A 23,025-nucleotide genomic window follows, 5' to 3' on the forward strand; every position below is an offset into this window, starting at 1 on the left:
CAAACAAAAAATGCAACGGCGAACGATTTATCAATGATTAGGATGCATGCTGACGATATTGGGCAGGTTGAACACTTGAGATCGCCAGTGACTATCCCAGAACTAAAGGATGGCTCTCTAGCTGTAAATATCTAGACAAGCCAACTCCTGAACCTTGCCACAGGGAACTAGTCGCCCTTTTCTGTGGCCATTATTCAGCAAAGTGGTCATCACACATGAATCCAACTTTCACACACACGCATTCCAGCGAGGAGGGCAGGGTCACCGGACATTCATCAGGAATGAGAATCCTTGCTGATTTCCGTCTCTCTAACTTAGGGGATTGGTATTGTTTTTTTTTGGGCACTAAAACCATAAATTTTACAAGTGCCCCCTATAAAAGGGGAGGGGGACACTAAAACCCAGCAATAAAAACAAATTAAACTTTAAAACATGTAAAATCAAATTAAAATTTGGTTGCCGGGGGTGATGATGCACTCCAGTCCCTCTGGCGCCCACCTCTTGAGGAAGGCCGCGAGTGTATCGGTGGACACCGCGTGCTCCATCTCCAGGGACACCCTGGCTCGGATATAAAAGGGGATTGGTACTGTTGTTATTTTCTGCTCTCCTCCTCTCCCTCTGGATGGTTTGATGTAGTAGCAAGCCCCTTCCTCCTCTTCCTGGGCTGGTGTTCTCAGGGTTCAAGACCTCAGGCAGGAGCAAAAGCAGAGAGCTCCTTCCCTCACTGCTCTCTGCTCCAAATGAGCAGGCCACGCCTCCAACAGCTCCCCAATCTTTTGGGGGGTGGGGGGGAACAAAATAAACATTAGATCAAGTGTCCCCCCCAGCCGGAGGACACTCCAGACACTTTTACCTGCCCCTTTATTTTTTTTTTTTAATGTTTTTTGTTTTTTTGGGGGGGTTTTTGTGATTTTTTTTTTTAAGGGGGCATTAAAACCATATATTTTACAAGTATATAAAAGGGAGGGGGACACTAAAACCAGCAATTAAAACAAATTAAACTTTAATACATATAAAATCAAATTAAAATTTGGTTGCTGGGGGTAACAATGCACTCCAGGCCGCGAACGTATCGGTGGACACCGCGTGCTCCATCTCCAGGGACACCCTGGCTCAGATGTGAAGGGGATTGGTACTGTTAAGCCCCTACTGCTGCCCAGCTGAGCTCAATTAATTCAGCACAGGTTAGCGATCAAAGATGGGGCCTCCTGGGCTTAACTACTTAGTAAGCCTGCTGTCCATTACTCTACACACAAACGATCCAAACCGCTAAATCATATCACAATTCATTCCCCAACACTCCTTACTCTTTCTGATGCCTATTGATAAATTGCAGGGTTTTTGACAGATTGTTAATCCAGTCAGTTACAATACGACTGACAAAGAAGGGACACAATATTTGGTTGAAAAACATTTATTAGTAAATCTGCAGTACAAGTTCAATCAAGTAGTACAGAAATCAACAGAGGAACTGAAGGTAAGAAATTCACTTCACAGTTTGAGTGTCTTAATTCAGTGTTTGCATCAGTCAGTCATCCAGTGATAAGCTTCATGTATGTCAGGGAGGGGAATAGCCTTTTGTTTGAGGATGGGGTGGGCATGGGGATGCGGGGTGTTTAATGGTAATTTCTCTGCCATAGGACTGACACTTCACAACTGAATGGGACATTGCGGAATTAATTTAAAGCAGAGCCTGAATTGCTAGGGTTAGCTCACATTGTCGCGTGTACCCTATTCACATTGTACTGTTTAAAGGTTGAAAACATTGAATGTAAAGGCACGTGACTGTCGATAAAAATCAAACCTTGATTTTAAAAATTCCTATTAAAAAATGTTTTAGGGTTGCTGAGAGTCTGAATCACAAATCACTAAAGTTTTCGTGATTTCAGCTTGTTGAATTATTTTCCCTGGAATGCTGACTTTTGCTGGGACACAATAACTCTTTCAGTTCCCTCGCACAAGTGATCAATCTTTTAAGTGTGAGCCTAGACAGTGAGCGTGGGCAGGCAGACCCCATCCTTTCCTCACACCTGCGGTTTCCAGTTGAACTTACTGGATGGTAATCATGAGCCTTGGCTGAGCTTAGCCTGCCCTAGCCCATGGGAACTGTGATCGACTGCAGCACCTCACCATAACCCAGCTGAGATGGGCAAACTCACATTATTGAACCCGGGACTTTCCTGGTCTGTGTGGCTCATCATGAACTTAACTGACAAAAGAACCAGTGGGGGAAGAGGAGAATTTTTTTTTAATGCAGCGAGTTGTGATCTGGAACGCACTGCCTGAAAGGGTGGTAGAAGCAGATTCATAGAAACATAGAAAATAGGAGCAGTAGTAGGCCATTTGGCCCTTTGAGTCTGTACCGCCATTCAATATGATCATGGCTGATCCTCTGTCTCACCATATTCCCACTTTTTCCCCATACCCCTTGATGTCTTTTGTTTCTAGAAATCTATCTCCCCCTTAAATATATTCAGTGACTTGGCCTCCACTGCCTTCTGTGGTAGAGAATTCCACAGATTCACCACCCTCTGAGTGAAAACATTTCTCCTCATCTTGGTCCTAAATTTCCTACCCCGTATCCTGAGACTGTGACCCCTTGTTCTAGACTTCTCAGCCAGGGGAAACATCCTCCCCGCATCCAGTCTATCCAAAAGGGAACTGAATGTATGCTTGAAAAGGAAAAATCTGCAGGGCTATGGGGAAAAAGCAGGGGACTGGAACTAATTGGATAGCTTTTTCAAATAGTTGGCACAGGCATGATGGGCCAGATGGCCTCATGTGCTGTATGATTCTATAATTCTATGATTCTACCAAGCAGTGCTATTTTCTGACCGAAACATCAGGGTAATCATTTTCCTTCAGCTCTGTATTTATGATTAATCCCCTATTTGAGTCTGCATGCTCTGCACTGGCCTATCAAGTGCGGTATGATCGGCCTCTGCTCCCCTTTCCAGTTCCTCTTCCAATGAAACCCTCTCCTGTTCTGCACTGCTGTGTGGCACATTGCAGCATCGATGCACTGTGTCGCCATGCCGACCTCAGAGATTTCAGGGGAAGAGGCACATTGATCAGATTGCTGAACGAGGCGAGCAATCGGGGGGGGGGGGGGACATGGCCTAGAAACACAATAGAAAGGCCACTGCTGCCCGATTCCCTCTCACAAATGGATCCAGATGATGAGAATAACTTGTGGTTCATGGGAATGGGATCTGAGCAGACCCTTCAATTATGGTTAAAAAATGTGTCAATTTAATTCTGGTAGAATTGGGTGTACAAGTCACCTTCCTGTATCAAGAACACAAATACACAAGATGCAACATTCAGAAATATGCAACACCTTTAAAAAAAATTAAAAATGGTCAAATAAATTAACTGAGATTCCTCAGCTGAATGTGGTTACAGATTGTTCACTTTCAGGGGAGGGGATGAAGAGAAGATACGGTGTTCATAGGAAGGTAGGAACAAGAGGAGGCCTTTCAGCCCTCGAGCCTGTTCCGCCATTCAATTAGATCATGGCTGACCTTCAGCTGAACTCCCTCTACGCCTTGGTTCTGAGAGCCTTAATAGCCTTGCCTAGCAACAATCTATCCATCTCAGCAAAGCTTCCACCAAAGAACAGAGTTTCACTGTAGCTTCAGGCTCAAGTCTGCTAACTGATGGTGAACGGTTCTGATCCTGATCGACAGTTGCACAATAACTTTTATTTATATAGCTCCTTTAACGTAGTAAAACGTCCCAAGGCACTTCATAGCAGGGTTATAAGACAAAACAGATACATTTGACACCAAGCCATAAGAAGTAATCACGGCAGATGACGAAGCAGATAATAACGCAACTGCAGAGAATGCAGATCATCCTTTATCACCCTTCTGCCTCTATGAGGCACCTGGGGAAAGTGTCTATACTAAAGGCGCTATATAAACACAAGTTGTTAATACAAATCCTTCTTTTAAAGCAGGCACTTGAGCCACCGCACTCGTGACAATAAGCAAACATCTCCCATTATAAAACCCAAATGCTCCTTTCTATACATCAACAATGACTCACGCTCACAGCACGGTCTCTGTGCACAGTGTGAACACATTTATATAAAAGCAACAAGCAAGATCGAAGGTTAAAGATCTGGTTCTTGTCTCTCCCGTTGGCTCAGCAAGTGTATTCACAAAGTATCCAAGCTTTACAGCCTAAGACGATTGCAGGCCTGAACTACACTCTGGGCAAGGTTGCCAACTCTGCTGGGGTGTATTCCGGGAGGTTTATCACATGACATCGAAACTTCCTGCACTCTTACCATTGGTCCATCCTCCAGATGCACTGCCTTCTCACAGCCAATTGGAAAATTAACAGACTTGGTTACCCAATTGGATTAATCTAGACTGTTAGTTAAACAGCATTCTCCTCCATCTGCAATATTTTTACAACTTATAAAGGAAAAAGTTCAAAGAAAAGTTATTTTTAATGCCCCGATGATTTTCTCCCGGGATGCTTGCAGCAGTGTCCCGGAGACTGATCTTCTCTCCCTGGAGACTCCAGGACAATCCTGCAGGGACGGCAACCCTCGGTCCGTGCGGAGTTATAATTTCAGTCTGGACGATGGTGGCCTCTGACTCAGGGAGGTTAAAATCAACCACAAGGCTGTGTCTCGCCGGCTGGCATTCAGTAATCCTCATGGACATGCGTGTCATAACATCCAGACAGAATCGAGCCCGGCTGCAATAAATCCCAATCAAACAAAGCCGCAGTTTGAACTCACGCCAAGAATGCTCACTGGTAAAGTTGACAGGGGGCTACCCAGCACTCAGAACCGGAGCACAGAGGGAAGGAAACCAGGAGCCGAGAACATGGGAGGAAAAACAGGGAGGAAAAGTCTTGCTGCCAGCTGACTGTATGTAGCTCCTGGGTAACAGCAGCGAGCCTCAGCTTATTGCAGTGCTGTCAGGTCTCGAACAAGGGGGTAAACACAGTGCTATAAGATTATTCATAAACACTTCATCGCATATATGGGATAAACACAGTGGGGCCAAAATTCTGACAACATAGAATCAGAAATTTATGGCACAGAAGGAGGCCATTCGACCCATCATGTCCGCTCCGTTCGAAAAAGCGCTACCCAGCCTAATCCCACTTTATAGCTCTTGGTCCGTCGCCCTGCAGGTTAAGGCACTTCAAATGCATATCCATGGGAATAATTTGGAACCTAACTCGCTGGGCGGGAATCCCACGGGATGGTGGGGAACGCCGGTTTTACACCCGCCCAAAATTACACTCCACTGACTTCAACCGAAAGTATAATCAGGCGGGGCGTAAAATTGCGCTCCGCCCGACCCCGTCAGCTTCCCGATGGGCGAGTTAGGTTACAATTGTCCCCCGTAACACCGGGGGCTTCTGACATGTGGAACATCAGCCAGCCCCGATCAAAGCCAATGTTGTCAGGGATGGGACGAGTTATGGGTAAGGACTCCCTCCACCAAGAGTTCCCACTAGCCTGCTTCAGCTGGGATCCCAGGCATCTCTGGAGGCTGTAGCACCGAGTGTTGTACTGGACACATATGGTCCCCACCCTTGGGGTCCAGGCCAAGAAAGCAGTCTGTTCGCTGAACAGTGGCAACATTTCGTCTCAAACATTACAGAGGTGGCCAAGGGCTACTGGCTGGGGTGGGGGCTCTTGAAATGTCCCCTCCCCAATTGGGGGGGGAGGGGGGTGGATTCTGGACATTCTTGCCGCTTGGGGTAGCCGGATGCTGAAAATACACCAGGGTGCCACTTGTGTCTGTCCCATGCAAATGAGATGCCCTCCCATTGACTCCCACTAGTTCTGGCAAAGCCAGCACAGGTGGGCGGGATCTGGGCGGAAGCCGCTTGCGCTTCACATATAAACCCAGTGCTTCAACTGACCAGTCTGCACCCGAGTTACAAGCTAAGGGCAAGGGTAATGCGGTGTGTTTGAGCACCTCCGAGAATGGGAATCCAATTCAAACCAGGCCGGAAGTTGAAGGCCTCCTCTTTCTGATTGGCTGATTCAGTAAGTCAGGACAGCAATATTCCAGCTCTGGGAATACACACAAAGGATGGAAAGTCTCCTGCTTGATCGCTTGTTAAGGCCCCTTGGTGAGCTGAGCCGGGGCAGCCAGTCTCACGCAGAACAAAGCACCATTCACAGAATGGGCAGTTGCACAAGTCCCTATCAGGCAGCAGAGTGCACACACTCACTGCAGCGAGGGTCAGGCTCATCATAAAACTAACGCAGTGGCCCTGAGCAAGGGGAATGTTGGGCGGACAGAGAGCCAAACAAATAGGGGAGAGACTTCCGAATTCCCACTGTTGGCAGGGAACGGCACCCGCCTGGAGAACATCCTGCAAATGAAAACAAATGGATTATTGTGGGCAGCGGTGTTCGACTGTCCGATACGCACCGTGCGCAGGCGGCTGAGATTCCCTGCTGCCTGCACAAACTCGGGCCCACATTTGCTGGCCATTGTAAATCCCTGCTTGTGTGTTTCCGCCTGACACGATTATACAGGACGCCAGGGAGAATTGTGCTCCTGTGAGGTGAGGTTGTGTTCCTCACAAGTCTGTCTGCTTCGATCAATGCCAAATGCTTCAACATGCACCACGCTGGGGCCCGGCCCTAAATATTTCAGACAGCGGGCAGATTTTAGTAAACAGTTAGGCGCCCACTTCAACTTCAGTCCCCGTCACTTAAAACGCCCGTGTTTTAAACCGGGCAGTCACTTATATCGGCCATAAAGTGACCGCCATTCTCAATTTCAAAGTTGCCGGTTATAACGTCTTTAGTGCTCCGTTTATTTCAGGCAGAAACAGCTGTGCACTGAATGCTAAAATAAAATTACCATCCCCACAGTGTAGCATCTTCTGCATAATTAGCACTGAGCTAAATTAGCCCAGAATATGCAGTTTCTTTAATTAAGTTGTCTGCTACGAGCATTTAACAATGGCTTTTGAATCAAAGTGGAAAGTCTGGCAACTGTGGCAATATCGTTTGAGGCTTTATAAGTCCTTCAGGCTAAAGTTTTACGTTTGAATTTTAGCTGCCATAAGCGAGAAGTAGTTCCTGTTCTTAAATAATCTTATCGCTAATTTTTGCTTTTGACGGATCTTGCTCGCTATATCGGGCTGACGGCTGACACTGCCTATTAGATCTGTATAAATCTATATTAAAAGTATCATTTTGTAATATTGCCTTTTGGAGGTCTACAACCGCCACTTACAGTCGGCACAGTATGAATCGGAAGAAATCTGCTTCATTATATATCTTCGAAAGCAGTCTTATTAAAAGTGGTGCCTACCTGTCCAATGTTAGAACGGCTGTCGGGTACAGCGGGCAAATCGCGTCCGAACTAATGCACCCGCTTTAAGCGTGGGGACTGTATATTCAACCCAGCGCTGCTGGAAGTTACCACAGTAGGCCGTGTATATTTATACATGTTAGTGAAATCTGAGTGTGTGAGGGGTTGCGGGGAATTACCCCAACAGTTACATCCATTCAAGATAAGATTCGGGTAGACTCAGGAAATCTCTTGTAGTGGTGTTTGCTGGTATCTCTGCATTGAACTATCTGACTGCCAGACAGCTGTAACTGTGAATGGGGTCCTGACAAATTCTCATCCAGTCATGTCATCCCTCCAGCCGAGTCCCTACTCTGCTGCACGCTGACGCAGGTATTCTTCAAACAGCTGGTTCTGTTAATGGAGAAACACAATGGTTTGTCTAAGTGGCAGAATAAAATGACACTAAACACACTTCGTAAAAAAACTCCCATCATTACGCTCTCCAATGGCTCAGTGGGATAAGCTCAGGTGGTGAGGGTGGGATTCCTATTGGGAAATCCGTTGGTTGCAACAAAAAAAATCATAGAATCACTATACAGCACAGAACGAGGACATTCGGCCCATTATTTCTGAGCTGGCTCTTTGAAAGAGCTATCCAAATAATCTCACCCCCCCCCCCCACCCCCTTTCCCCATAGTCCTGTGATGTGCATGACTGATGAATGTGTCCAATAAATGTGCACAGATCGACAGGAAAAATACAGGGGACAAGAAATGCTCCATGTGTGGAAACAACACCAAGAGGGGCTGTGATTTATGCCAAATTGAAACCTTGTCCTGCAGACATGGGCCAATGAGCAATGGGGCTGAAACCATCCCAAATTAATTTACATAAGACCAATATAGATAACAGAAGGAGATGACAATCCCATCGGTTTGGGCTCGACTGCAGCCTTGACCTTTGAGTTAAAAGGTCAACAGGCCAGCTGCTGAACCAGCTAGTCCCTCCTGATAATGACGTTGTACTTTATCCACATAAAACTAAACCATCCCTAACTAATATTTGGTGTAGTGGCAATGTTTCTAAACTAGTAATGCAAGGCCCTGGGCTACTAATCCAGAGATGTGAGCTCAAGACCCACCACAGCAGTTTAAGAATTTTAATTCAGCCTAAAAAAGAATATAGAAGAGCTGCTATCTGTAAAACTGACATTGAAGCTGTTGAATTGTCTTAAAACCACGACTGATGTCCTTTAAGGAAATCTGCCGTCCCATATCAATGAGCTTGACTCTGAATCTCCCTCTGAAGTGACCGAGCCAGCCACTCAGTTGAAAACTGTTACAGAACAAGGCACCCTTCCCCTTCTCAGGGCCACTTGGGATAGGCAATAAATGCCAGCCTTGACAGTGATGCCATATCCTGAGAATGAATATATTAAAAAAAAATGTCCTTAATTTTTTTCCCTGTAATTTACCTTTTTTGGTTTCACAATCTCTTCCATAAAAGCCCTCCATTCTCCCATCCGCCGCCGCTCCTTTCGCGACAAGGTTGGGCACATCCTAGGAAAAGAGCACATGGAAATCGTTAAGATGTTCAAAGGCACCGGACACATCGGCCACCCTTCACTGCGTTAAGAGCTCCTGTCACATTGGCCGTCACTGCCTTGACGTAAAATCGCAGATGCTTCAACGGTTCTCAGCAGCGGGGATTCGAACAATAGTCACATTCTCGTTTGACAGCAGATAAATGGCCATGCGTTTTACAGTGAACATTTCTGATTTTGGAAGCTTTGTTCAGTTTGATTTCAAGTGGAAGTGTACTGCATGTTCCTGCATGTAGTTAAAACTGTGCATTGATCCAGTGTGTAAATGGTGGTGCACTGAGACATATAGACCAGTAGACCCCAGCTTTGATTCCGGTGGGACAGTAGTTGAAGTGCTACAAATGCCCTGGGTTAGCGGTGGGGGGAGAAGAGAAATTCATCAGGGGTCCCAGCTCCTTATTGCTAGAAGGGGTGAGCATGTGAACATTCAGGAGAAGATTGGACTGGTCTGTAATGAAACTCTGGACTTGAATAACTTGCTGACACTCGCTGCAGGACTCACCCAAGAGGAACGGGTGAGGCATCAGAGTGCTGCTGACACTCACAGAGTTGGCAATCAGCTGAAAGTGTTCAGGGGACATAACTTTAAGATTAGACCTTTAACCTATGGCCCTTTACCCCATAGCCCTTTACCCTACAGCTCTTTACCTTACAGCCCTTTACCCTGTAGCCCTTTACCCTGTGGCCCTTTACCCTGTGGCCCTTTACCCTGTGGTCCTTTACCCTAAATGAAGCATACAACTGATACCCTCTAGATCCACTTGGACAGTGGTGCTAATAAGTAAATTTGGCAAATTATATATTACCCTTCCCACTGCAATAATCTATCAATGACCCTTTTCTACATATCACTGTATCAATGCTTCAATTGAGGAGTTAGTCTGCAAGATGGAGTTTGTAAGTTTGTTGAATGTTGCTGTTTGTAAAGTTGTTTCACACCATAATAAATCAAGGTGTTATTCCTTTGTCTGTTGAAACTGGATTATTAAGAGGCCTAAATACAAAAACCACAAAAGAATGACCCTGCCCAATAGATCACATACATTTAGCTATCGGATGTGCTCAGAAGCAGCTGTATGGTGTAATGCGGTTGGTGGAAGATGCATTCTCATACCTCGAATAGAATCTGGATTGCAGAATAAACAGGGCAGAGATTCCTGCACATACAAGCAGCGTGCAGAACTGCAAATCTTCTGGCATCCAGTCCCACATGGCTATCACAAAGTTCTGTGAAGAGATGAACAGGTTCATCAATGGAGGTTCTGCAGCATTGCGCAATGAGTTTTGAATAGGAATGTTAGTATCATCTCTGATGGACTAAAGGCGCTGCCTGCTATAGTACTAAGTCAGGAGTGTCTAAGTTTTTGTGGGCCATTTAGCTGTGTAACACAGAGCCTCGCTGGCTACATACACTATTTAAATCCATGTTCCCATTAAGTTGCATATGTCTTTAAGTAGCATAGTTGTATACAGCTCTGGTAGCCCCCATCTAGAGTACCGAATTCAGTTCAGGGCAGTGCACCTCAGGAAGGCATTGCAGCACAGATTCACCAGAATGATACCAGGGCTAAAAGTTGCATAGACTAGGCTTATATTCCCTTGAGTAGAGAAGATTAGAGATGGTCTAATTGAGGTGCTTAAGATAGTTAAAGGAATTGATAGGGTAGGTAGAGAGAAAAAAACAATTTCCTCTGGTGGGGGAGTCCAGGATAAGGAGGGGGGCGGGGGAGACATAACCTTATAATTAGAACTAGGCTGTTTGCAGATGATGTCAGGAAGCATGTCTTCACACAAAGGGCAGTGGAAATCTGTAATTCTCTCCCTCAAAAAGCTGTTGAGGCTGGGGGTCAATTGAACATTTCAAAACTGAGATTTTTATTAGGTAAGGGTATTAAAGGAGCAATGAAGTTGAGGTACAGACAGTAAATGGAGTTGTGATACAGATCAGCCTTGATCCAATTGAATGACAGAACAGGCTCGAGTGGTTAAATGGCCTGCTCCAATATTGAGTTGTCTAATACTAACAGACCTTGGTGTTCTGATGCAGGATTTAGCCACCAATAAGCAAGCAGTGTATGAGAAAAAGCCTTGGACCCACAGTAAGTATGGAAGATGAGAGCGCATACAATGGAGTTGGGTAGACTTTGTGGATGAGATTGCCAGGTTTTGCACACCCTTTCACTAATGTCGTACAATTAAAAGACCTAGGCTTCAATTTTCATCCTTTGTCGAATTAGCTAGTCTCACCCGGAGAGCAAAAGGAACCTGACATTGGCCTCAGCACTCCTGGGCTAGGGAAGGAAAGAAAAGCATTCCTAATTGCTTATCCAGTGACTCCTCCTGGAAATTGTATTTATGCGAATAGGGGAGAAACCTAGATGAGAAAAGGGACTTATTAGTAATTTGAGACATGCCATGTGGTCAGTGCAGCATGCTGGGGAGGAACAGGTGACTTTGGACCAATGGGACCCTAAGCTCTCCACCACTGGGGTTTTCCTCATATTAGGTCTGGGTCTGTTGTAGACTAATTGATAGAAATCGATTACTGTGATTAGTCAACAACTCCATTATCATTGTATCATGTGACTACTGGTGTAATGTATTTGCTTCAAGGGATTTTTGTTTAAGAATTCATAGCAACACATTGCTATTAAGAACTAATTGGTTTATTAGCAAAGTTTAACAATCACACTACACATTGCAGTTCATCCACAAGGCTCATAACCACGTGCTTCATTGTGGATCCCCTGAACCCAACTGGCTGGGGTTTTATTGAGTCTTGTGAACATCATGTAACTGGCTAAGCCACTCACAATTCAACAGCTCTATAACTATTTTAGTTGAACCTGTAAATCAAATGCCCCCTTATTAAAGGGGGCACCAAAACTGACAAATGAACAAATTAAACTTTAGACACTAACAGATCAAATTAAAATTTGGTTGCTGGGGGTGATGATGCACTCCAGTCCCTCCGGTGCCCACCTCTCGCGGAAGGCCACGAGCGTACCGATGGACGCTGCGTGCTCCATCTCCAGCGACACCCTGGCTCGAATGTAACCATGGAAGAGAGGCAGGCAGTCGGGCTGAATGACCCCCTTGACCGCTGCCTGGACCAGTTGATGGCCCCCTTGGCCATGCCCAGGAGCAGTTTACGAGGAAGCCTTCCAACCTGCCTGCTCCTCCTCGCACAGGGTGTCAACAGCTCTACAACTATTTTTGTAGACACAATAATCAAGTGCCCCCTGATTAAAGGGGGAGGGACACTCCAACAACTTTTCAAGTGCTCCCTTGTTTTTGTTTGAGGGCACTAAAACACAAATTATACACGTGCCCCTGGCTAAAAGGGAGGTGGGACACTAAAACCAACACAATAAACAAATTAAACTTTAGACAAAAAACATCAAATTAAAATTTGGTTGCCGGGGTGATGAAACACTCCAGTCCCTCCGGCGCCCACCTCTCGCGGAAGGCCGCGAGCGTACCGGTGGACACCATGGGCTCCGTCCCCAGGGACACCCTGGCTCGGATGTAATCGCGGAAGAGAGGCAGGCAGTCGGGCTGAACGACCCCCTCGACCACCCGCTGCCTGGACTGGCTGATGGCCCCCTTGGCCATGCCCAGGAGCAGTCCTATGAGGAGGCCTTCCGACCTGCCTGCTCCCCTCCGCACAGGGTGCCCAAAGATCAGCAGTGTGAGACTGAAGTGCAACCAAACCTGTGAGCATACTCACAGCTGCATACATTACAACCAGCATGGTAGAAGGTGAACTAGGTGGACCTTGGTCTTTTCTCGTCTATCAATTCCTATGTTCCTATGAGATAAGTGTCTCACCTCTGCAGGGAATCAAGCACGAACCCAGTAACCTACTGTTCTGCACCTCCTTCAAAATGACTTTATAGCAGTATGCACGTTGTCATTGGGCCTTCACCCTCAGCCGTGAGTGCAGTGTTGTTCAACAATAAAATCCCAACATCCACCTGGGGTGAAGAGGATAATTTCCTCTTGTCTTAGATAAAGCACAAATTAAACTAATTCACGATTCTGCTAGAAATAGCGATCGGGGGAAAACCTTCCTGTTACGTTTACAATGTTGCTGACACCTGGTGATCAGAGGAGGTCTCCCTCCCTGGTATCTGAATCATGTCTGTAGTTACAACTGTTAGCTACTCCTCACTACAGATTTGACTCAAATGAGGACAGGAAGCAGTGCCATGTCTTAGTGCCGCACATACGTACCACACAGGTCAGGAGGACATCCAGAATTCTCTCGTTCAACAGCTTCTGGAGCAGATGTCTGGAAAGGGTGGTGAGCACAAAGCTCAGTGCAAAAAATGTAGGCAGGAAGATACCCAATACTTTGCAAATGATGCTTTTGATACGAGCCTTTGTATTAACCATCACTGTCTCACTGCAAAAGGATGGAAACTGTTAGTGTGAAAATGGCAGACATTTTGCCCATTCCCACTCCCCTAATTTCCTCCCCTGTTGTTAGGGTTGCCAATTCTAGTTAGATGTATTCCAGGAGGTTTCATTGCATGGCTTCTTCCTCAACCGCCCGGCGTCCACTCTACCACTACTGGCTGCCCACTTTGATTGACACTTCTGCTATCCACTAGCAACATGGAGGGGGGGTGGGTTCATATGCTGGACAGTGAAAGTGATCAACCAGGATCTAGCCTCTCACCTGTCAGTGGACCAATCAGTGTCTGGGATACAGACTTCAGCTGTAACCAACTGGTGATTGGGAGCAGTTACCACCAATGGAGAGTCATGCTGATCCAACTTGCCCAATGATGAGGAGCGTAGGCTGGACCGATCATTGCTGTCTGCATGTTATCAGACACCAAAGGAACATGCGCACAGCGCGAAACAGGAGAAGGTACTACACCTGTGATTTCTCTCCTGGGTTACTCGCAGCAGTATCTGGGAAATTAACCTTTCATTCTGGCAGACTCCAGGACAACCCGGGTAGGATTGCCACTCTACCTGTTGTCTCCTGAAAGCTAAGATTCACGTTGGGATACAGTTCGGTGGATGGTGGCAGCTCTCACCCAAGTGATCGTTCTTCATTTGTACCCCAAAGTAGTGAATGCAGGTAGACTGTTCAACTGCATGGGGCATCACAACTAATGCTGTCCTCATTCAAAATCCATGTTTTCACATTGGCTAGTGATTAGGAGTGGAGACTCTGGCTGATTATTTCCCTCCCTGGCACCGAAATTGATTGTAGCATCTCTAATAACTGAGCACAAATTGGTGGTTGAACCCGCAAACTTCCTGGTTCTATACGGCTCAGTTGCACATCACCAACTTAACTATCAAGCAGCAACAACAACAACAATAACTTGTATTTATATAGCGCCTTTAACATAGTGAAATGTCCCAAGACGCTTCACAGGAGTATTATGAGGTAAAAAATTTGACACCGAACCGCCTAAGGAGAAATCAGGGCAGCTGACCAAAAGCTTGGTCAAAGAGTTAGGTTTTTAGGAGCATCTTGAAGGAGAAAAGAGAGGTACAGAAGTGCAGAGGTTTAGGCAGGAAATTCCAGAACTTGGGGCCTAGGCAACAGAAAGCACGGCCACCAATGGTTGAGTGATTATAATCAAGGATGTTCAAGCGGGCAGAATTAGAGGAGTGCAGACATCTCAGAGGGTTGTGGGGCTGCAGGAGATTACAGAGATAGGGAGGGGGCGAGACCATGGAGGGATTTGAAAATAAGGATGAGAATTTTGAAATTGAGGCAATGTAGATCAGCGAGCACAGGGGTGATGGGTGAGCGGGACGGTGCGAGGTAGGACATGGGCAGCAGAGTTTTAGATGACCTCTAGTTTACATAGGGTAGAATGTAGCAGGCCAGCCAGGAGTGCGTTGGAATAGTTGAGTCTAGAGGTAACAAAGGCATGGATGAGGGTTTCAGCAGCAGTAGCTCCAGGCGCCCAAAACTGAGTGGGAGGGGCCCGAAGCACGCAGCCCCTAGCCCTGGCCCTGGCCGAATGGCCTCACGGGGCTGCGTGGATAAGGCTGTCTCCCACGCCCAGCCCCTGCTTCCTCCCGACCGGAACCGACCTGACTTGACTCCCACCCCCCCCCCCTCTCCACCCCCCCCCCCCATCTCTCCCTCCCCTCGCTGTCAGAAACACAGACACAGACAGACAGAGGGATAGAGACACTGACAGAGAAACACGGGGTGGGAGGGGCATCCCAGCACGCTGTTGGAGGGCTCCCGGTGCTGCAGTCGGTAAGTAGAAAATGTTTTATTTATTGATTTTTTTAAAAATTATTTTTTATTAAATTTTTTTGATTGATTTATTGGTTGATTTATTGATGTATTTATCATTTATTATTGATGATGGCTCTTTATTTGTAAAACTGAAGTGTTTAATGTTTGTAAACTTCCCTTTAAACCACCAACCCCCCCATTCCCTACGCCTGATTTGTAACCTACGCCTGATTTTCTAAGTGTAGACAAGGTTTTTCTGAGCGTACAAAAATCTACACTTACTCCATTCTAAGTTAGTTTGGAGCATGTTTTCACTGCCTAAAGTTTCAAAACAGCGCAAGTGGCCGGACACGCCCCCTTTTGAAAAAAAAAATCTGTTCCAAACTGAAACTGTTCTTAACTGACTAGAACTGGAGCAAACTAAATGCCGAGAATTACAATTTCTAAGATACTCCATTCTAAACCAGTTGCTCCAAAAAAAACAGGAGCAACTCAGGCCGAAACTTGGCCCCTATGTGTGGCATTGGCCCCAAACATGACACAATCGATGCTATCACTGTGCACCCATGGGCCGGAATCTTCCCAGCCCTGCCAAGTGCGGGTTTGGAGGCGGGTCTTCTGTCCAAATAGCCCTGATTGACAGCAAGTCGGAATCTCGCTCTGAACCCGCCTCCATGTGTGTTCCTAACCTGTCAGATCTACGTTCGGATAACAGACCAGACAGAAAGCAGTGGGACAGGTAATTAACATCATTAAAAGATACTTAAATGCTACTGTTGAGTACTGTTGAGGGGGATGACTCATCAGGGGAGGGCAGCAGCAGCCAAGTTCATGGCACCGTGGCTGGCTCTGTTGCACAGGAGGGCAGGAAAAAGAGTGGGCGAGCGATAGTGATAGGGGATTCAATTGTAAGGGGAATAGATAGGCGTTTCTGCGGCCGCAACCGAGACTCCAGGATGGTATGTTGCCTCCCTGGTGCAAGGGTCAAGGATGTCTCGGAGCGGGTGGAGGACATTCTAAAAAGGGAGGGAGAACAGCCAGTTGTCGTGGTGCACGTTGGTACCAATGACATAGGTAAAAAAAGGGATGAGTTCCTACGAAATGAATTTAAGGAGCTAGGAGCTAAATTAAAAAGTAGGACCTCAAAAGTAGTAATCTCGGGATTGCTACCAGTGCCACGTGCTAGTCAGAGTAGGAATCGCAGGATAGCTCAGATGAATACGTGGCTTGAGCAATGGTGCAGCAGGGAGGGATTCAAATTCCTGGGGCATTGGAACCGGTTCTGGGGGAGGTGGGACCAGTACAATCCGGACGGTCTGCACCTGGGCAGAATCGGAACCAATGTCCTCGGGGGAGTGTTTGCTAGTGCTGTTGGGGAGGAGTTAAACTAATATGGCAGGGGGATGGGAACCAATGCAGGGAGATAGAGGGAAACAAAAAGGAGGCAAAAACAAAAGACAGAAAGGAGATGTGGAAAAGTGGAGGGCAGAGAAACCCAAGGCAAAGAACAAAAAGGGCCATTGTACAGCAAAATTCTAAAAGGACAGAGGGTGTTAAAAAAACAAGCCTAAAGGCTTTGTGTCTTAATGCAAGGAGTATCCGCAATAAGGTGGATGAATTAACTGTGCAAATAGATGTTAACAAATATGATGTGATTGGGATTACGGAGACGTGGCTCCAGGATGGGCAGGGCTGGGAACTCAACATCCAGGGGTATTCAACATTCAGGAAGGATAGAATAAAAGGAAAAGGAGGTGGGGTAGCATTGCTGGTTAAGGAGGAGATTAAGGCAATAGTTAGGAAGGACATTAGCTTGGATGATGTGGAATCTAATGGGTAGAGCTGCAGAACACCAAAGGGCAAAAAACGTTAGTGGGAGTTGTGTACAGACCTCCAAACAGTAGTAGTGATGTTGGGGAGGGCATCAAACAGGAAATTAGGGGTGCGTGCAATAAAGGTGCAGCAGTTATAATGGGTGACTTTAATATGCACATAGATTGGGCTAACCAAACTGGAAGCAATACGGTGGAGGAGGATTTTCTGGAGTGCATAAGGGATGGTTTTTTTAGACCAATATGTCGAGGAACCAACTAGGGGGGAGGCCATCTTAGACTGGGTGTTATGTAATGAGAAAGGATTAATTAGCAATCTCGTTGTGCGAGGCCCCTTGGGGAAGAGTGACCATAATATGGTGGAATTCTGCATTAGGATGGAGAATGAAACAGTTAATTCAGAGACCATGGTCCAGAACTTAAAGAAGGCTAACTTTGAAGGTATGAGGCGTGAATTGGCTGAGATGGATTGGCGAATGATACTTAAGGGGTTGACTGTGGATGGGCAATGGCAGACATTTAGAGACCGCATGGATGAACTACAACAATTGTACATTCCTGTCTGGCATAGAAATAAAAAAGGGAAGGTGGCTCAACCGTGGCTATCAAGGGAAATCAGGGATAGTATTAAAGCCAAGGAAGTGGCATACAAATTGGCCAGAAATAGCAGCGAACCTGGGGACTGGGAGAAATTTAGAACTCAGCAGAGGAGGACAAAGGGTTTGATTAGGGCAGGGAAAATGGAGTATGAGAAGAAGCTTGCAGGGAACATTAAGACGGATTGCAAAAGTTTCTATAGATATGTAAAGAGAAAAAGGTTAGTAAAGACAAATGTAGGTCCCCTGCAGTCAGAATCAGGGGAAGTCATAACGGGGAACAAAGAAATGGCGGACCAATTGAACAAGTACTTTGGTTCGGTATTCACGAAGGAGGACACGAACAACCTTCCGGTTATAAAAGGGGTCGGGGGGTCTAGTAAGGAGGAGGAACTGAGGGAAATCCTTATTAGCCGGGAAATTGTGTTGGGGAAATTGATGGGATTGAAGGCCGATAAATCCCCAGGGCCTGATGGACTGCATCCCAGAGTACTTAAGGAGGTGGCCTTGGAAATAGTGGATGCGTTGACAGTCATTTTCCAACATTCCATTGACTCTGGATCAGTTCCTATGGAGTGGAGGGTAGCCAATGTAACCCCACTTTTTAAAAAAGGAGGGAGAGAGAAAACAGGGAATTATAGACCGGTCAGCCTGACATCGGTAGTGGGTAAAATGATGGAATCAATTATTAAGGATGTCATAGCAGTGCATTTGGAAAGAGGTGACATGATAGGTCCAAGTCAGCATGGATTTGTAAAAGGGAAATCATGCTTGACAAATCTTCTGGAATTTTTTGAGGATGTTTCCAGTAGAGTGGATAAGGGAGAACCAGTTGATGTGGTATATTTGGACTTTCAGAAGGCGTTCGACAAGGTCCCACACAAGAGATTGATGTGCAAAGTTAGAGCACATGGGATTGGGGGTAGTGTACTGACATGGATTGAGAACTGGTTGTCAGACAGGAAGCAAAGAGTAGGAGTAAATGGGTACTTTTCAGAATGGCAGGCAGTGACTAGTGGGGTACCGCAGGGTTCTGTGCTGGGGCCCCAGCTGTTTACACTGTACATTAATGATTTAGATGAGGGGATTAAATGTAGTATCTCCAAATTTGCGGATGACACTAAGTTGGGTGGCAGTGTGAGCTGCGAGGAGGATGCTGTGAGGCTGCAGAGTGACTTGGATAGGTTAGGTGAATAGGCAAATGCATGGCAGATGAAGTATAATGTGGATAAATGTGAGGTTATCCACTTTGGTGGTAAAAACAGAGAGACAGACTATTATCTGAATGGTGACAGATTAGGAAAATGGGAGGTGCAAAGAGACCTGGGTGTCATGGTACATCAGTCATTGAAGGTTGGCATGCAGGTGCAGCAGGCGGTTAAGAAAGCAAATGGCATGTTGGCCTTCATAGCAAGGGGATTTGAGTACAGGGGCAGGGAGGTGTTGCTACAGTTGTACAGGGCATTGGTGAGGCCACACCTGGAGTATTGTGTACAGTTTTGGTCTCCTAACCTGAGGAAGGACATTCTTGCTATTGAGGGAGTGCAGCGAAGGTTCACCAGACTGATTCCCGGGATGGCGGGACTGACCTATCAAGAAAGACTGGATCAACTGGGCTTGTATTCACTGGAGTTCAGAAGAATGAGAGGGGACCTCATAGACACATATAAAATTCTGACGGGGTTAGACAGGTTAGATGCAGGAAGAATGTTCCCAATGTTGGGGAAGTCCAGAACCAGGGGTCACAGTCTAAGGATAAGGGGTAAGCCATTTAGGACCGAGATGCGGAGGAACTTCTTCACCCAGAGAGTGGTGAACCTGTGGAATTCTCTACCACAGAAAGTTGTTGAGGCCAATTCACTAAATATATTCAAAAAGGAGTTAGATGAGGTCCTTACTGCTAGGGGGATCAAGGGGTATGGCGAGAAAGCAGGAATGGGGTACTGAAGTTGAATGTTCAGCCATGAACTCATTGAATGGCGGTGCAGGCTAGAAGGGCCGAATGGCCTACTCCTGCACCTATTTTCTATGTTTCTATGTTTCTATGTTAGTTAAGAGGCTTAAAAGCAGACACTTACAATTTTACTAACCTTTTGATGGGTTTGCTGTCCCTCGGAGAACATGCCAGGTAAGTGCGTTCGGTTCTCAGTCACTCTCTATTGCTTTGGCCAGTTGACAGCTGCAGAAGTGGTATAAAAGCTACCATTTCACATCTGTTCACTTTCCAATGTCAGAAGCTGAAGCCTTCAGGATTTGGAACAGACGTTTGAGCTGTATGCAGTTTGGAAATGCTTGCAGTGAACTCGCCATTCACTGTCACCTCCTTGGAGCAATGTCTCTCACCATGGACAGGGTGCTTCTGTCACCTGCATCATCTATTCCAGCAGCATCAGGTGCCCTTGAAAAAATCTCACCTTGGTCCTCAGAATCCCACCACGATCAGCCCCAACATCAGCATCACTAAACACACCAGCATCACCACCAACAACTCTACCAACCTTCTCCACAATCACCTGATGCTGCACAGTACACAGGGCATCCCCGCCCAACCACATGGCTGCCTGGGAGGCCAGGGATGGCCTCACCATGGCCACATTTACTTCACTTCACGCTGTACCTCCTGACTGTCACTTGATGCACCAGGTTGACACCACCCCACACCAGCACCATAAAGCATCCCTGCAATTCCAACCCAGGCCTTTCACACTCATCGCCATTGTGGGGGTGGGGGAGGGGGGTGGAGGGGAGGGATGGTACCCTTACGTCTCACCATTCACTACAACCTACTAAGCCACTTACAAAGGTGCCCACAAATCGATCCAAGAAAGCAAAATCCTGAAAATAAACTACAGATATTGGCTAAAGGACCCAAGTGCTTACCCTTGTGTGTTGTTAGTTGGTATGATTGGACAAGGATGAGGGCGAATGTGCGGGGTGGCTAGTGAAATGGGGAACTGATAATGTAGATAGAAAGGAATGGGTGGAGGTGCAAGGTCAGTTGGTGTGAGTAAGGATGTGCAGGAGTAGGGTAGGGAAGGGAGAGTGATGGGGATGTGATGAGTGGCACAGCAGGATGAGGTTGAGTTTGGCTTTGCAGTAAAATTTTGTGATCTACTGAGATCATTGAAAGGTTTGCGCCACTGCAGCCAAGTCCTCCAGATGACATCCCTGCTGGTGCCCTCCTGTGCAATGTGCAACCAGGCTGCGTTGGTCCACTGGAATGGAAGAGAACCTCCCTGTGTGTTGTGACTCCCTCCATAAGCATCTGAAGGGAGTTATGGGAGAGCCTGGGTGCAGCTGTGCACCTTTGTGCAGTGTTTGTCAGTGTTTGCAGTAGCTTAATGCTGCAAAAGACTGACAGAAGAACTGTCAAAAAAAAGTAGCAATGGTCCCTTCAAGGAAACCGGCTAATGACGCCTCATCAGATGATCAGTTCCTATGGAGTGGAGGGTAGCCAATGTAACCCCACTTTTTAAAAAAGGAGGGAGAGAGAAAATAGGGAATTATAGACTGGTCAGCCTGACCTCAGTAGTGGGTAAAATGATGGAATCAATTATTAAGGATGTCATAGCAGTGCATCTGGAAAATGGTGACATGATAGGTCCAAGTCAGCATGGATTTGTGAAAGGGAAATCATGCTTGACAAATCTTCTGGAATTTTTTGAGGATGTTTCCAGTAAAGTGGACAAAGGAGAACCAGTTGATGTGGTATATTTGGACTTTCAGAAGGCTTTCGACAAGGTCCCACACAAGAGATTAATGTGCAAAGTTAAAGCACATGGGATTGGGGGTAGTGTGCTGACGTGGATTGAGAACTGGTTGTCAGACAGGAAGCAAAGAGTAGGAGTAAACGGGTACTTTTCAGAATGGCAGGCAGTGACTAGTGGGGTGCCGCAAGGTTCTGTGCTGGGGCCCCAGCTGTTTACATTGTACTTTAATGATTTAGACGAGGGGATTAAATGTAGTATCTCCAAATTTGCGGATGACACTAAGTTGGGTGGCAGTGTGAGCTGCGAGGAGGATGCTATTAGGCTGCAGAGTGACTTGGATAGGTTAGGTGAGTGGGCAAATGCATGGCAGATGAAGTATAATGTGGATAAATGTGAGGTTATCCACTTTGGTGGTAAAAACAGAGAGACAGACTATTATCTGAATGGTGACAGATTAGGAAAAGGGAAGGTGCAACGAGACCTGGGTGTCATGGTACATCAGTCATTGAAGGTTAGCATGCAGGTACAGCAGGCGGTTAAGAAAGCAAATGGCATGTTGGCCTTCATAGCGAGGGGATTTGAATACAGGGGCAGGGAGGTGTTGCTACAGTTGTACAGGGCCTTGGTGAGGCCACACCTGGAGTATTGTGTACAGTTTTGGTCTCCTAACTTGAGGAAGGACACTCTTGCTATTGAGGGAGTGCAGCGAAGATTCACCAGACTGATTCCCGGGATGGCGGGACTGACCTATCAAGAAAGACTGGATCAACTGGGCTTGTATTCACTGGAGTTCAGAAGAATGAGAGGGGACCTCATAGAAACGTTTAAAATTCTGACGGGTTTAGACAGGTTAGATGCAGGAAGAATGTTCCCAATGTTGGGGAAGTCCAGAACCAGGGGTCACAGTCTGAGGATAAGGGGTAAGCCATTTAGGACCGAGATGAGGAGAAACTTCTTGACCCAGAGAGTGGTGAACCTGTGGAATTCTCTACCACAGAAAGTAGTTGAGGCCAATTCACTAAATATATTCAAAAGGGAGTTAGATGAAGTCCTTACTACTCGGGGGATCAAGGGTTATGGCGAGAAAGCAGGAAGGGGGTACTGAAGTTTCATGTTCAGCCATGAACTCATTGAATGGCGGTGCAGGCTAGAAGGGCTGAATGGCCTGCTCCTGCACCTATTTTCTATGTTTCTATGTTTCTATGTCATCAGACCCGATTCCAGTTAAATGGCCGGGAAACCCGCAGGACGGACTTAATAGGCCCCAGCCTCGGAGGATTGAAGCGAGATGGCGGACTGCACTTCAGAGCGGGTTTCCCACGCTGCACCAATGCTGCCCGCATTGAACTCGCCTCTGTCAGCGAAATCCTGGCTGTTGTGTGAAAGTAAGTGGTTTACTTGGGATTTTCTAAAGCTGACTAAATCTATTTCAAGTAGCATTCGGATTCTTTGAACACAGTCAGTGCTTTCTAAGCTTGGTCATATTGCTCCTTCATTCTTATGAAGTGCAACTCCCTCTCATATGTGTCAGCACTGTAAGACATCACATTTTAACATCCCAGACTGTTCAACCCTAACATTGGAAACTCCTTAGCTGAAGAAGTTCCCTTCAGGCTTGTACTTACATCCGTTTCTTTCCTTCTCGCTTCCCCACCATTTTGCTTCTGTTCACTCCCTCTTCTGACAGCGTTGCACCCTTACAGTTTCACATGGCCAGCCTTCGTGTGTAAGTGCAATAGTCTATTCTACTAGTGGGGGATCGATAGCAC

The 23,025-nt window shown here is 46.4% G+C and overlaps 1 protein-coding gene across 3 annotated transcripts in view; it reads right to left on the reverse strand.

Moving 5' to 3' along the window:
- Positions 1-1,398: 1,398 nt before the first annotated feature.
- The window catches only part of LOC139268852 (uncharacterized), a 227,658-nt gene continuing 206,031 nt past the window's right edge, over positions 1,399-23,025 (reverse strand). For all 3 annotated transcript variants that reach the window (XM_070887620.1, XM_070887619.1, XM_070887621.1), the window contains 4 exons: positions 13,132-13,303; positions 10,010-10,122; positions 8,767-8,851; positions 1,399-7,703 (listed from right to left, as the gene is read on the reverse strand). In XM_070887620.1, coding sequence (XP_070743721.1) covers positions 7,659-7,703; positions 8,767-8,851; positions 10,010-10,122; positions 13,132-13,303 — 415 coding nt within the window. In that variant the 3' untranslated portion in view covers positions 1,399-7,658. The remainder of the gene's footprint in view (positions 7,704-8,766; positions 8,852-10,009; positions 10,123-13,131; positions 13,304-23,025) is intronic.

Source organism: Pristiophorus japonicus, chromosome 8 (assembly GCF_044704955.1).
Source record: "Pristiophorus japonicus isolate sPriJap1 chromosome 8, sPriJap1.hap1, whole genome shotgun sequence".
Lineage (NCBI taxonomy): Eukaryota > Metazoa > Chordata > Chondrichthyes > Pristiophoridae > Pristiophorus > Pristiophorus japonicus.